General features: G+C 32.7%; 3 protein-coding genes across 3 annotated transcripts; all 3 read left to right on the plus strand.

Moving 5' to 3' along the window:
* Positions 1-1,408: 1,408 nt before the first annotated feature.
* LOC149406137 (uncharacterized) lies at positions 1,409-6,828 on the plus strand. Its single transcript, XM_089627207.1, has 2 exons — positions 1,409-1,529; positions 6,157-6,828. Exon 2 carries the CDS (start codon positions 6,166-6,168, stop codon positions 6,655-6,657), a length of 492 nt encoding a protein of 163 aa, XP_089483333.1. The 5' UTR covers positions 1,409-1,529; positions 6,157-6,165; the 3' UTR covers positions 6,658-6,828.
* A 3,493-nt stretch (positions 6,829-10,321) lies between these two features.
* Positions 10,322-12,316, plus strand: LOC149406138 (universal stress protein A-like protein). Its single transcript, XM_089628324.1, has 4 exons — positions 10,322-10,758; positions 11,579-11,652; positions 11,794-11,912; positions 12,013-12,316. Exons 1-4 carry the CDS (start codon positions 10,497-10,499, stop codon positions 12,125-12,127), a joined length of 570 nt encoding a protein of 189 aa, XP_089484450.1. The 5' UTR covers positions 10,322-10,496; the 3' UTR covers positions 12,128-12,316.
* A 2,447-nt stretch (positions 12,317-14,763) lies between these two features.
* LOC149406139 (universal stress protein A-like protein) lies at positions 14,764-16,234 on the plus strand. The gene is made up of 4 exons (XM_089616531.1): positions 14,764-15,038; positions 15,520-15,641; positions 15,732-15,850; positions 15,939-16,234. Exons 1-4 carry the CDS (start codon positions 14,861-14,863, stop codon positions 16,045-16,047), a joined length of 528 nt encoding a protein of 175 aa, XP_089472657.1. The 5' UTR covers positions 14,764-14,860; the 3' UTR covers positions 16,048-16,234.
* Positions 16,235-16,317: the final 83 nt, after the last annotated feature.

A 16,317-nucleotide genomic window follows, 5' to 3' on the forward strand; every position in this document is an offset into this window, starting at 1 on the left:
TTCTAGTCTCTTACTCTCTCTCTTAGATGGTGTTAGTTTCTTAATCGAATGAGAGAGCCTCCGGCCATTGTTGCGTTTTTTCGGCGAGCTCGGGACTCCGATTCCGGCGAGAATTTTGTGGTTCTTCTAGGCTCTTACCCTCTCTCTTAGATGCTGTTAGTTTCTGAATCGAATGAGAGAGCCTCCGGCCATTGTTGCGTTTTTCCGGCGAGCTCGGGACTCCGATTCCGGCGAAAATTTTGTAGTTCTTCTAGGCTCTTACTCTCTCTCTCTTAGATGGTGTTAGTTTATGAATTGAATGAGAGAGCCTAGGGACCTCAAAATCGTTTATAATACATTCTCATAACCATCAATGAGAAATATTACGTTATAATGAACGTAATCAATTTGCTTAATTTCGGCGCTTAATTATGCGTTATATTTGGTCGAAAACCGTTTGTATATGGACCATAGTAATGGAGAGATTATTTCCATTGATAACAAACTAAAAATGGAAATATTCTTATAAGCATAACTAAGATGTTAGTAATGGTCTTTTTCGACATATATAAAGGGTTATGCCAGGTAATTCAAGACGGATAAATTTTACAGCATAGCAAAGTTTTTGCTATCCCTCTTATTGTTATTTAGCATGCATGTATTCTTCAAAAGCTCTTTTTTTTTAAAGGGATAGAAAGGAGTTTAGTTTAATCAAGTGAAGTGTGGTTTAGCACGTGCCATTGATCTCCCACGTGCAAGTATGTGTCATGCAAGTTAGTGAAAGTGGAACTGAAAATAAAAAATTAGAATGAAGAAATATACATTGTTATTTACAATGAGAAAACAGCTATAGAAGTTGAAAATGAGCTCGGTAGATGAGGAACAGTTTCCTATATTCGCTCTCATCGGTACTCATCAATTCTAATATATTTATTTACACACCCATCTATATACTGCACCTAATGAAGCTATACATATATACATACACAGTCACATTAATATTAATTTACATGCCCACAAGATTCTTTCTCTACGTTTCATGGCGACCATTTTTAATACTTTATATGCACATTGTGTTGCTTCTAACCCAGACTTCCAAGCAGTAATACACAATAAAGAACTAAATTTTATTTAATTATTTTATCTTATCGAGATTTAATTAAAGGGTTTACAAGTTACTAAACAATTTGACCAATAAAATAATCTAAAGTGATCAGAGAGAGAGAGAGAGAGAGAATTCTTGTGCAGAGAGGCGAGAGATAGTAATAAACAAGCGATAATTAGTACATCATCATCAGATTATAGATCGGCAAATATTATTCAGATCAGATCAAAGTTTGCGTTTCCTTATTTCCCACCCAGAGAGAGATCTTTGAGAATCAACCTTGGTTCTCTCTCTCTCTCTCTCTCTCTCTCTCTCTCTCTAGTCTATATATATATATAATGATCAGATCAGATTGACGGTGACGAAACCCACATTTTGACCTCTCTTTTTCTTCTGGCCTACAATACAAAGTTCTCTCCGATAGCGTTGATAAATTATTTTCCAGGTGAGTTTCTCTTTTTCGTTCATTCATATGTTTAAATCCCCACTACATCATGATTCATGCAACATACAATGCTTCTATACTTACAAATATATATTTAAATATAGAAGCATTTTAAGAACAAGTTATAAAAAACTAAAAATATCACCATATATATAAACATTAGCTAGAAAGAATACAATACCTTTTTAAAAAAAAAAAAAAAAACTAGATAGAAACACAATACGCAAGTAATAATCTTGTATAATGTGAAGGATTATAAATTAAAACACAGTCAAATATGAATATATGATATATATATATATATATATATATATATGTGTGTGTGTCTGTGTGTGTGTGTGTGTATAGTTGCATAAAATTGACACTTTTTCTTGCACCAGGAGCCACATTCAATGGCATTTATAATAACTGTAATTTTTATTTTCTCTTTGACCACTAATTCAATGCCCATCAATGTCTTAACATGTTATCATGGTAAATGCTCTAAATGATATCTTAATTAATTAGGTATACATTAGCGATAGCTATAAATTTCAACTTTAATTTTGTTTTTCTTTCCGTACTGATAAAGTAAAGTCACCATCTGAATAGTGAGAAGAGATCGTCAAGACATTAATACATAATATCCTTTTCTATATAGTTCAAGTCAATATTAATCATATAGGTTCGTTTTGTCACAATCACTATTTAGTTTTCCTTTTTACACTATAGGAAGCTTTTAGATCAACCAAACTCGACTATACCCGAATAGTCCTTATATTTAGATTTTAGCATATATTGTTTGATCATATATCATGTTCAAATAATACTCTCATATATCAACTGTAGTGTAGTTGTACACTAGTGTCTATATAATATATAATTATATATGTGTATATATAAATATATACAACAAAATGACAAATACATCAACCATGTGATTGGATACCATCTACTTTGACCCTATGACATCAACCATGTGAATACTACAAAATTTCCACTTTACTCTATTTTCATGATTTTAAAACTGTTGACAAATATTTTCTGATTCTGAGAAAATAAACTACCCTACAACAACATGCTACAATATTATTTAGTTATTGTTTAATTATTTACAGTTAGGTTTACTACACGTATGTGTATTGTGGTCTAACCTTTGCTTTAGTAAATCATTAACTGCAAACAACATTTTAGAAGATACTTTCACTTTTTAAATATTTTTGCATTCCATTATATTAGATTATTCTTATCAACTCTTTTTACAATGTTTAATTGAGTTTTTTAAACATTAATGACCCTTATTATGCCTTAGAACATTCAAATATCAATTAGATTAATATATTATTATATCCAAATTCTAATACTATTTGAGCACCATTTCTACAAACTTCGTATAGAAACATGACTTTAATTCAGCTGAAAATTTAAATAAAATTAATTCGAATATTGTTCCATCGTTTTTTTAAAAAAAATATTGCTTTATAGTAGAAAAACAAATTAAAAAAACAAACAAACTAACTGCCAATTGTAACAAATTTCTTTTTCGATTATAATAATAATTATATGGTATCCATTATCTTTTCCAATGCGAACGTATAATGGAATTACTACATTAAAGTAGACTAGTGCATATCTCATATGAGCAAAATTATCTAAATCTGACAAGAAAAACAATAGCTCATCAAATGTGGCAACATCGACATATATGTAAACCGCAGATTTTTCCAAAATTTCCATGGATAGAAAATTGGAATAGTTGTACGTGTTTCTTCAATTCGGGTCTATGAGTGTGATTTTGATAGTAATTTCAGAAAAGAAAAGGGAAAAAAAAAAAAAAAAACTACGATGACATTTCATTAATTAGGAAATTGATGGGACTCTCACTTTTTACATTGTCACCTCTAAAATCTACCCATTTGCGACTAATTTTTCAATCTCTCACAACCAAAACTTTCAGGTTTTGTATGTACACTTGTCATATTATAATTTTATAACGAAAAAAAAAATCAAAATAAAGCATTAGCGACCACAGACACAATTCAGAACACAATATATATATATATATATATATATATATATATATATATATATATATAAATTCCTATAGGCTATAGCTAGTTTAGTTATGACTTAGGATATGACATGAACTCATGTTAGTACACCCTAATTAATGATGACACAATATTAGCTCATTTTTAGGCCTCGGACAGAGAGACCAAGATTTGCAAAACCCATATGGAGTAGTAATATATAAAAATATATTATACCTATTATTAGAGGCTTGATAAATATAATTAATAGCTTATATTCTTTATCCAACTCATTTCAGATATAGGGCACAAATAGTCTTGTAGGGAAGCTGAATCAGGCATAAGACATGAAGTTGGCATTGTAATTTCATTTTTTTTTTACAAAAAATAGACGTAGCTTGTCTAGTCCAGGTCACACCCAATTTTCAAGGTATATTTATTTACGTACATATAATAATTATGTACACTCAAGGACTACCACATAACAACACACTTTTATCAATTTTTTTAACATTGGTTTGTTTTTACCATTCTGCCATCATCTATACTCTAGCTACGCATTTGGTCATCAATACGAATTAAGAAAAATAAAAAATTTGGGTGGTATATATATACAGTGGGCAAATCTGTCATTTCGCAAGATAAAAACGACATTGCGTTGGGTAGAGCTAGAAAGTAGGAACTATTAGTAGTCCACTCAAGTCCGTCTTTTAGCAGAGACAGGAATTGGACCACTTTGGCCTTATCCGGCAATGCTTTTGTTCCGACGTGTATATATATAAATAATATTTATACACATATGACTATATATATACATGTATATGTGCATGTCATATTTCATGTGATGTATATAGTATATATACGTTTGAGAGTCTCACTCAGCTCTCTATTATTCATAGAATAGAACACATCAAGTGATTGATACGACAATCTATGGGAGGAGATCTAAGCTAATCACCATCATGATTATTATCACATATTTTGACATCATGTCTGTGTGTGAGAGGGATTTTTTTTCTTTATTATTATTATTGTTAGTTACCATACAACAGAGAATATTTAAGCAATAGTGTCGTGGGTAATAAAAGTTGGGAAAATAACATATTTATACCATATGTTTTAGTGAAATGTCGATTTTAACCTTTTATTTTAAAAAATGTCGAGATCATACTATCTGTTTAACTAAAATGACGAAGTTATACACTGAAATAGATAACAGTGTCATAAATCTCCCTTTCATTGATATTAACTCTTATATAAGAAAAACCGAATCAAATTCAAAACAGTATCCTAACTTCCAAATTTCCAATTTTGAAATAAAAATAGCTTTAAATTGAAATTAAATAATAAAATTCATATCTCCCATGAGATGATTACATTCTGTGTTCGAATTGCAACTCTGAATCATGTGTTCTCTGTTCGAATCTGTAATTTTGATGACTATCAACTGTCGATTACCCTTTTGTCTCTTTTTTTGTTCTTCACGATTAAGAGACTGTTGTTTATTTTTTTAGTTTTTTAATAAATTACATATATGACGCGAATAAATAAAGATAATTGGTGTTTACATATAAATATTATAGTCAACATCAATGAAAAGTCAATAAAAATAAGATTTTTGACATTGTTGTCTATTTCAGGGTATAATTTCGTCATTTTAATTAAACAGAGGGTATGATCACGACATTTTTTAAAACCAAAGGTTAAGCTCGACATTTCACTAAAACACAATATATATATGTGTATTTTTTCTTAATTAATACTTTATTAGTTTATAAATTTATAACGCTTCTAGAGGATGGTGTGGGTGGTGTGACAAAATGGTAGTTTTTAATTACCGAAAATGTAATATATTTCTACTCTCAAGTTTCAACTCGTAATTAAGCAGAGAGAGAATATTGGCAACGGTTCTACATAGTCTACTCTACATTTATTTTCCATATCCTTCATGTTGTCCCTTATTTTGTCTTATAATGTACAATAGTATACATAAAATTGAGTAAAACTCTTATTCTCTCTCTCCCATTAATACCTTGTCAAGTGACGAAATTTTAATAATTAGAAAATTAATTTAATTATCTATATCAATATCACTTCTCACTCTTTTCCTTATTTTATTTTTATTTAGATATATTCAACATTTTATTATCTATTAGATAATATAAATATTGTCATTGTTTTTTATTTATTAATAACAATTCTTTAGTACAAATAACATAAGCTATAATTGATGACCCAACCTTTTGAGTTTTGACAAGTCCACCACTAGAAGTGAGTGAGTTATTCATCTTCAAGTACCAAACACCAATCTTCCAATTAAACAAACCATTCCATAGTCCATACTTTCATGCCCTTGACCAAGCCCGTGAATCAACCGTAACTCCCAATTTGACCATTTTGCCCTTCCCCGCTAAGTTCTTAGAGGAATTCTTCATTTATTTAATTCATTTTTACTTACACAAACAAATCGCAAACATAAAAAAAAGGCCTCACAAGTCACAAGTTTAAAAACTCCCCAAACGCTGACATAAACAGAGTGTACTTCACATAGCCAAAAAAAAAAAAACTTCATAACAGAGAAAAAGCGAGTTCTTTAATCGTATTAATTATTATTACAGGTAAATTCCATGGAGGAGCTCGATCAATCGTCGTCATCGTCGCCGCCACGTCATCGACGGCGAGGAGTCTCCGATCCGACGGACGACAGATTCGAATGCTCCGTCAGATCTTGCGCGGCGGCGACGATCGCCGATTGCGTGGCTCTGTGTTGCTGTCCCTGCGCCGTCGTGAACTTCGTCGCCTTCGCTCTGGTTAGAGTCCCGTGGACCGTCGGAAGACGGTGTTTGGCCGCCGGAAAGAGGAGGCTGGAGAATAAGAAGAAGAAGAAGAGTAAGAGGAAGTCGGAAATTCCGGCGAGGAGCGACGACGGCAAAACCGGCGTCGTTTCGTCTTCGAGGGGATGGTGGACAGAGGAGGGTATAATGGACATTTCTTCGTCTTCGGAGGGGAAAGATCACGATGAGAGGGTTTGGTCTGAGCTTTGCCAGCTCGGACATTTTGGGTTTGGGAGGGTTTCTTTCACCGGCATTAATCCCCAGATTAAGCCTAGCCCTAATTAATTTGTAAATTTTACTTGTTCTTTTTTTTCTTTTCTTTTTTTGAACATTTGAATGTGGATTTTTTTATTAACCCGTTTTAGGCTCCAAAAAGAAAAAGAAAATAAAAGAAATTGGATGTGTTTTGGGTTACTAACTTCCACTAAAAAAAAAAAAGTTTTATTTGTTTTTGGACATTGTTGTCGAGTCTAGTTAGAAAATAGCAAAGTATTTGCAACCTATATTATTCTTTGTTTATCTTTTTTTTTTTTCATGCTTTATTTGTTTGTAAATGAAAGTCATTAATGGGTGTATACTTACTTGGTACTTTGTATGAATTATTTATGTCTCTGTCTCCACTAAATATTTGGTGTGTCCTACATGTTATTTTGTTTGTTTAGTTAGAATTCAGATCATTCCGTATCAAGTTTTTAATTAGACGCACAATTATTCAGATTCTAGTTGCTAAATTCTTAAAACTTTTTTTTTTTTAACTTTTGACTAAGTGGCTAAATTTCTTATTGATCATATTAAAAATAAAAATTAAAAAAAAGTTATATTGATCGTATTAAATCTGAATCATTGCATATTGAGAATATTTTAGAAATACCGCTCAAATAGATCAAATTATAAAACATGGATTAAAATTAAATCTACTTATTTCAACATATAAAAAATATCTGACAATTACAAACCTGATATCTCCTTAAATTATTGTGTGGATATAATACACAAGGTATGTGAATAACATCCATGCTACATATAAGAACTAGCATAAAATAAGTAATTGATCTAAACTAAGGCCTACAATAATGATGTATTATTGTTACATATGCTACTATATGAAGTCACGGTGCTTATATCCTTGCAATTAAGACCAATGTAGTATATACTTCGCTGAAATCAAGTCGACGGATCGTGTTAGCTTCAAGTGTTTGACTCAAAAGCTCTCGTTTAGTTCGATCCAAGTATACAATTGAATATAGAATACGAGGTACTCAAACATGTGTATGAAGAGGCATAGTTGAAAATCCGAGTACCTACTACTAGGTTATTGTTTCGATCCGACCCAATAAGGAACATTTTTTTTTTAGTATTGTATATGAGACATCATAAATCCAATGAATTTTTCGCTCGAAGAGCCGCGATGATTGCACGACTCCAAGATTCGTAGTGGTCCACGGCCAATAAACGAGAAAAAATAATTAAGAATGGGATATAAAAGTAGTGAATGGTATATGATTTTATCCTTGTGGGAGATGGCATAGTATCGGACGTTAATGCAATATCATAAATAATGTTGATACTATGTAGAATTACTACAATTTTTTTTTAATTGTTATGAGATTGACTAGTGCTCTTATACCGTGTAGAATCAGGAAGGGATCATATTTTTTCTATTGATTGTTTTGAGTGTATATATACACAAGGTAAATCAATAATTTACAAGTACAACTAATAACGTGCATAACATAAAATAAAGAGCTAATCATAACTAAGGCCTATAATTTTGTGATATTATTGTTAAAATACTTACGAATTTAAGTCATGGGATGTATATCATTCGAATTAAGGCTCTCGGAGAATATTATGTTTTGAATATTTTCAATGAATTTTGTTAAATTGGAAATACTAACGGCTGAATTGTCTACATATGTATCGATTTTCGGAAACTTTTATTTTTAGGTTTTAGTATGGATAAATTTTTGCTACTGAAATGTTTAAATTTATTGAAATTAATTACATGTTGACAAATTGAAAGTAATTAGTTGAAAAAATGGAATAAATTCAATAAATATAAAATTTTTCCAGAAGATCAAGTAAATTGGATAAGGGAAACAATAAGTATAATAATAATAAAATAAAATAAAATTTAAGAGAGTGAATATTTCATATGATGCATCATTTTGCAGTAAATGTAATCAGTTTAAAAAGTGAAAGAAATACATGTTCTTTTTATTTTGTAACAAGGGAACTCTGATAAAAATATAAGGTCAAAAGAGTAATATGACAGAATTCTTTGAGTTCAAGTTAAAAGGTCGAGATGTAATTTTAACAAATTCAAATGTAAATAAATACAATAGTGTAAATTACACGGGAGATGTAATTTCAACAAATTCAAACGTAAATAAATACGATAGTGTAAATTACATGAGTTTTAATGTTTAAAAAAAATTATTTTATGATATCTTTCCTCATTCTTATTATGAGAATACCTCATTCCCGATATGCATTTCTATTATACTTTTACTTCATTGATACAAAGACGAGTTCCGTTTTAGAATCGCTGACAACGATTATATTTTCGCAAACAAAGAGTTTAAATTTATATAATAGTTGTGAGTATAATTTTAAGATTTTTTTTTAATCATAATGTCTAACTCGTGAAGAATCAAAATATAAGATCATTGGGAAATTTTGTGTGCATTTTGAGCATGTTACATGATTCCCGAAAGAGAAAATTTTATAACTAAACTAAACATGCGTCATTTTTCATATTTCACTCATATTTTCAAAACATTTAATTAATAATCATCTCTTTTTTGGAGACAAAAATTCCCTCATGTTTCTAAAATTTAGTCAACAATTATTGAAACTTGATCACCAATTATTGAAATCTGGTCAATAAAAATCTGGTTAACTGTGATTGAATATGGTTGAAAGTTATTAAAATCTTGTCACTAGTTATTGAAATATGGTCAATTATTGAAACTTTATCACCAATTATTGAAATCTGGTCAATAAAAATATGGTTAACTGTGATTGAAATATGGTTAAAAGTTATTAAAATCTTGTCAATAGTTATTGAAATATGGTCAACAACTATTGAAATCTAATTAACTGTTATTGAAATATGGTCAACAACTATTGAAATTTGGTGAACAGTTATTGAAATTCGGTTAACTATTATTGAAAATAATTGTTTACAAAAATTAGAAAGTTTAGCGACTAATATTGAAAAAAGTTACGGAAAACGATTATTTTCGACTATTTCCACTTCCAGAAATGGGTCTTGTTGTGAAAAGCTCATGAGTTAGCGATATTATTGGCCCATTTCTGTGTTCATTGGTAGAGTTGGAGTACTTTTGATAAATTAAAGCCCAAATGATTTGGAATCTAAGCATTACAATTAAATGACTTAAATCCCCTAATTAATTCAGTTTCAGCTCTGTTTCTTCCCATTGATAGTCACACACCCAAACGCAGTGAATTAATATTTACTTCTGTTTTCAGTTGCTTTATTACATTCAATTCGCAATCGCTGATGAATTCACTGTTAAATTCAATATTCATGTTCTGAGGTTAAATTTTCTTTTAGTCTCGTAACAATTTCCGTCAAGTTTTTGTATCACGGACGCGTTAGAACAATTCATACAGGAAAAACGAATAAAAAAAATAAGAAGATAAAAAAAAGTTGAGAAATTATGGAAATGGACAAGGAATAGCAAAATCTGAATCTCTCCTAATTAACATTAATACTGGGGCTTTCGGTAGTTTCAGTGGAACGAAAGAAAGAAAGCGCGGGAAAAAGTTCAGATGGAACGAATATCAAACAACAAACACTGTAACTAATTTTGCGATTACACTCCTAATCAGGCTTAATAAGATTTAAAGAATCTTCTAGTTATCGCTTAAAGGCTGGTTTGGTCTGAACCCAGACTTCGTTGAGGACTACTAGCTGACGTGGCATTCTTCCGGAACTGCCGTAACTGCCTAGAGCGTTTTGAACAAGATCAGTGTATATAATGCGTGAGTGAGTTAAGACTTAAGAGAGAGAAAGCTGAAAGGTGTTAGGTCAGAAGAAAGTGATCGGAGAGAGAGAGAGAGAGAGAGAGAGAGAGAGAGAGAGAGAGAGAGAGAGAATGGAAGGAGATTCTGGAGAGAAAACGCTAGAGCTTGCGAAAATGGAAGGAGATTCTGGAGAAGAAAAGCTCGATTGTGCGAAAATGGAAGGCAAGCTAACTCGGATAATGTTGGCGGTGAGTGGATCGAACTACAAATGTGCTCACGATCCTTCCGAAAGCAGCCGCCAAGCATTCGAGTTCACGATGGAGAAGATCGTTCGCTCCGACGCTTCTCGCTGCAAGCTTCTCATTCTTCACGTCATTCAATCTGATCCTGAAGGTACCTCTGATCGTTTCTTTATCCTCTCCTTATTCTCTATCACTCTGTTCTTTCTTCAATTTATGATAATCACTTGTTTTGAGCGGTGCTCTGTTTATCATATACCAATAATCGCAAGTAAAAATCGATGAAATCTGAAAATTTGATATAAATGTGTCACTATTTGGTTTCGCAAGTGAAATTCTATTGGAGTTGTTAAAGAATGTTTGTGTTTTATTTACTCGCTGAAGCGTGATTGTGGAAGTTGTTGAACACCTCTAATCTCAGGAAAGAAAAATGATCGAGTAATTAATTAGGCCTTAAATTACGTTTCAGAGACGGTGAATCCGACAGCAGATTAGAGAAGTTTAAGAAATAATTTTTGAGATCAGTTCTAGCAATGTTCGTTGGATCAATCGCGGAGATTTTGTTCACTGTTTATGATCGAAAAGGATATACTGTACTGCTATTTGTCAATGTATTGTGGTAAAATTCAAAATTATTACTTGCTTTCAATCTCAAATTTGATGTACTGCAGCATTACTACGCCTCTCCGTGTCACTTTGGATTTTTTATTTATGATTTTGTTTGAGGTCACATCGCTGAACGCAAGATTGGTATTCGATTTCACTATTTACAAATAAGCAGTTACAAAACTGATGTTTATTAAATCTACTTTATCATCGTTTAGTTTGGATTGCTTGAGCGAGTCAATCATGGTTGGCCTAATTAATTAGCGGAAGTGAACTTAAGATCTTAAGATATCTAGTTACTGAAAAGTAAAATTTCAGTCAACCAAATTTATAACAATCTTTGCTAAAACAATGTATTTTTACTTCAGATCCCGATGATCCCAGTCATGAACACGCTCGATTGTTGCTGTTATATTTCGCAAAGAAATGCCATAAACTTGGGGTCTCTCTCTCTCTCTCTCTCACACACACACACACACCGAATTCATGACAGGAGTTCAATCAATGCCTTTGTATAAATTGAAAGTTGTAGGGTCTTGAGCTAGCTAACACTCTTGCTCTTTGGTGAGCTTGGATTCGAAAGGTTAAATACGAAGCGTGGTTCATAGAAGATGGTTCCTCGAATGGGATATGCGAAGAAGCGAAGCGTTTGAAGCCCGATCTTCTGGTTCTCGGCAGCAGGAATCTCGGCTGGTTCAGAAGGTAAGTAATTAAGCTGCTATGAGATCTCTTGTCATCATAATCATAATATTTTTCGCTCCGTGCGCTTAACATTTACTTTTCTCGGACTCGCATTTTGCAGGATTTTCATCGGAAGCGTGAGCGACGAGTGTTCAAAGAACTGTGAGTGCCCTATTCTCATCGTCAAGCGCAAGCTACAGCCACAGCCATGTTGGGAAGATGTTCCAAGAGACTGATATTCATTTCAAGACTTTTGATGTGAATTACAGCCACATCATTTTGTAATTACAGCTTTTTGGCAGATTTCTTTCGATAAATAGTCGCTAAAAACTCTACTCGGTAATTGTTCGTCTCAAGACTTTTGATGTGAATTTGGGGCTAGACATCTAGATACCATTCTGTGTGCAAATGGCATGTCATTGTTTGTGTATTGAAGTTTTGCAATTTCAATCATGTTCCAATTCCAAATGTGAGCTTGATTGTGGCAATTTGTGTGGCTAATTTTAGGCATACGTATTTTGTCTTGGGCCTAATTCAAATTTCAAAGTAACCATAAATTTGCTGATGTTAAGCAAGCCATGCTTGACATTATAGATTAATTCAAAGCAGTACTATCTGATTCGCGTATTGATAACGCATAAATAATACATATTAGTAGGACTGCAGAGTTTATGTATTATCAACCAGAATAAATACTTAATCCATTGAAAAAACAAAAAGGATAAAAACTAGAAATAGACCCGTGTAATAGTAGTAGTATGATTCAGTGAAGAAGTTACTGGGTAATTACGAATATTATTCTCCAAAGTCAAATCTAGTTTAAATTGTGAGGAAAATATTGATTTAAAACGTTTTTTTTTTTTTTTTTTCATATTTTTGAAAATGACAGCTCATGGTAGATTAATGTAGTGGGAGGTGGTGGAAATGATGACCACATGTAAAATAAAGAGGATAGATTTGTAAATTATGAATACTAAAAACTAAGCATCTAAAATTCATCGATTCAAACGAATAGAGAATTTATGGAGAAAAGAGAAAAAACACTCTCAAATATATATATATATATATATATATATATATATATATATATATATTTCATTCCATTATAATCTTTCCTATACAAAACAGGTTCTTAAAATTTATAGTGCAACAAGAGACCCAAACACAAAACTTAAACAAAATACAAAGGCCTTTAACAGACATTAACATAAGGAATAAAAACCATTAACACACAGAATTACAACAATATTGAAAATAATCAAAACTGACAAAAAACATAAAACGTCATTTTGAAATCCAAAACGTCTGAATTTGGATTAAATTACCCAACCCTTGGGAAAAGCACTGGGCCCTTTTTATTAAGCTATTTCCAATAAAAAAAAACACTACTTTTGCTTCCATTTCTGTTACGGCAATCACAAGTTTCCGAAAATTATAATATAGTGTGCCATGTATCATTCTCCCCATGTTAGATAGAATTCGTTTTCGAATTCGATGCATCTTCAAATGGTGTGGATAAAGGATAATCTTCTTGGCCAACTCTAGGTAACAAAACTCAGCCTTTATTGAAATAAATAAATCCACAAATATCTTACGGGTTACATCGATTTGATTGATCACCAGGGGAATGGTCTTCTTCTTCTTCTTCTTCTTCTTCCTTCTTCTTCTTCACTTTCATCGAAAATTGGATCACCCAATAGCTCAAAGAAACATTCTTCATTTTTTTCTTCATCAATCTTGAACACGTGTGACATGGAGTCGTCCTCAACGAATCCAACAAAAATCTGCATGAATCACGACCTTCTTCGGCTCTGATACCAACTGATGTAGCGGGACTTACAGTGAGACGTAATCTGACTACGATTGTTGATTCGACACATGAATACCCAATCGAAGAACCTTACTCCACCTATTGATTCGCTCGCGAATACTATATTTTAGGCATCAATTTCGGTTTGGGCCTAAAACTCAGAGGTTTTAATTTTCATTCTCCATCATAATATTTCCAATGCAAAAGAGGTTCTCAAGATTTATAGTGCATCAAAAGACCTTTCACAACCCAAACACAAGTATTAAACATAAAATAAAGGCCCTTATCACACGTTAACGTAAATAATAAATGCCATTAACACACATAATTAAAACAACAATACTGAAAAATAATAAAAACTGACAGGAAACATAAAACGTCATTTTGAAGTCCAAAATCTCTGAATTTGACTTAAATCACCCATTTTCACTGTCCTTTTTATTATGCCGTTTTCAATAAAAAAAAATTACTACTTTTGCTTTCATTTCGATTACAACAATCCAAATTTCCAAAGACTCTAATCCAAAGGTGGGAACTCACCTCATTAATAGAATTGAACTTTGTTCAAAGTTCAAAGACTTATTCATTCTGAAATTAGTTTTGCTTGAATGGTTGTTGATGTTTATATTCCTTGTCAATATTTTAATAGGTTTTTTTTTCTTCATTATCATTGGTATATCGTTGGTTACGCAATAATAGAGAAACCTTATCAATTGCTAATTAGATAATTGAACGGATAAAGAAAATCTTATATATTAAACGCAAAAAAATATTTTAGCAACGTATCCTTATCGTAACGTATTTGTAGTTGTGCAGATGAAAGATATTTTAGCAAAAAGGAAACAAACGTCACATAGAAAAATAATTAAACGGGGATTTGTCGGTTTGTCGTGTTGCGATTTCGAAAGGGCTTTTTTCGTAAATTCGAGTCCGACACGACGACGCGCGCCAATTTTCGCCGCGGCTCCAATCACGATATGCGCATGTTAGAAAAATCAAGCCAAAAATAATATCGTACGCTTATAAAGGCGTAATGCGCTTATGTACAAAGTTCCTCCATCCTTGTCCACCACCACCACACGGCACAAACAAAATCACGGTTCAGTTGAGAGAGAGAGAGAGAGAGAGAGAGAGAGAGAGAGAAGTGAGTTCGAAGAAGATGGAGAGCGAGCCAACTCAGATACTGATGGCGGTGAACGAGTCAACCATCAAAGGCTATCCTCACGCCTCCATTAGCAGCACCAGAGCTTTCGAATGGACTCTGAAGAAGATCGTTCGCTCCAACATCTCTGGCTTCAAGCTTCTCTTCCTACACGCCCAAACTATCGACGAAGACGGTTCTGATCCTCTCTTCTCTCTCTCGATCTCTCGGTGTTCGATTTTGTTTCGTTACCTCATTTTTTGGCCTCTGTTTGATGAAAAACTGTTGGAAACGAGTGCTAGAACGATTTTTTTTTTTTTTCAATCGTAATGGTTTCTGGTTAGGGTTGGAGATCGTTCTTTAATTCGGAATCCTTTTTTTTTTCTGAAGTTTTTTAACCTAAAATGGACGATTGACTGATCTGGTTGGTTGATGAGTCTGTTTTTGGAAATCGAAGAAATCGAGTACCGATAAGCTCATGGAATGGAAGCAATCAGGGTTTCAATATACATCTAATATATATCTGTATATATATAAATAGTATTTAGCCGCTGAAGTTAGTGTGTGTTCAGTTCATGCTGGTTGAAATTTTGTTCTTCAACTCGAGTATGTTATGAATCGTCGGGTTAGCAAATAACTTGAGAAGAAATATTGATACAATGTGTTAATTGGAACAGGTTTCGAAGATGTGGATAGTATATTTGCTTCCCCTGAAGATTTCAGAAGACTAAGGAACATTGACAGGAAGAAAGGGCTTCGTCTGCTGGAATTTTTCGTCAACAAATGCCATGAAATTGGGGTATACTCATGAAATCACAACTTCGTCTGCAAATTTCTTTCATAAATTTTTTATTTATAAGTTATATGTAATTAAGATGGCATTTGAAAGGTCTCTTGCGAAGCTTGGATCAAGAGAGGCGATCCCAAAGAAGTGATCTGCCACGAAGTGAAGCGAATTCAGCCCGACTTTCTGGTTGTCGGGTGCCGTGGACTCGGTCCTTTCCAGAGGTATATTGACCGATAATGATTATCGATCTCTAAAAGCCCATCACTATGTTTTCATATATTTTATTCTTCTTTTTAATTGTGTTTGTAGGGTTTTCGTCGGAACCGTGAGCGAGTTCTGTGTGAAGCACGCCGAATGCCCTGTCATCACGATCAAGCGCGAGCCAGAAGAAACTCCTCAAGACCCGGTTGATGATTGAGTGTGTCGGCTCATAATCTCTCGGGCTGAGCTTATTACAGAAATGGCTCTTGTGAAATAATAAAAGACTCTTTTAAGATTTGGGATTTGTTCAGTGAAAGTGACTCTGCTTCTTGTACACACATTTTGCCCTGTACTCAGATTGTGAAGAATTACACTAATAGCTATTATTGAACTTTTGTGTTTAATTGTTGGTTTTAGTCCTTCATTTAGTGTCTTGGAATGATTTTCTTATCAGTGTAAAAACATGTTAAAAAGGAAAACTACAATC

The sequence above is a fragment of the Urtica dioica genome, chromosome 1, assembly GCF_054948205.1.
Source record: "Urtica dioica subsp. dioica isolate 48M chromosome 1, U.dioica_male_clone48M_v1_H2, whole genome shotgun sequence".
In the NCBI taxonomy this organism is placed as follows: Eukaryota; Viridiplantae; Streptophyta; class Magnoliopsida; order Rosales; family Urticaceae; genus Urtica; species Urtica dioica.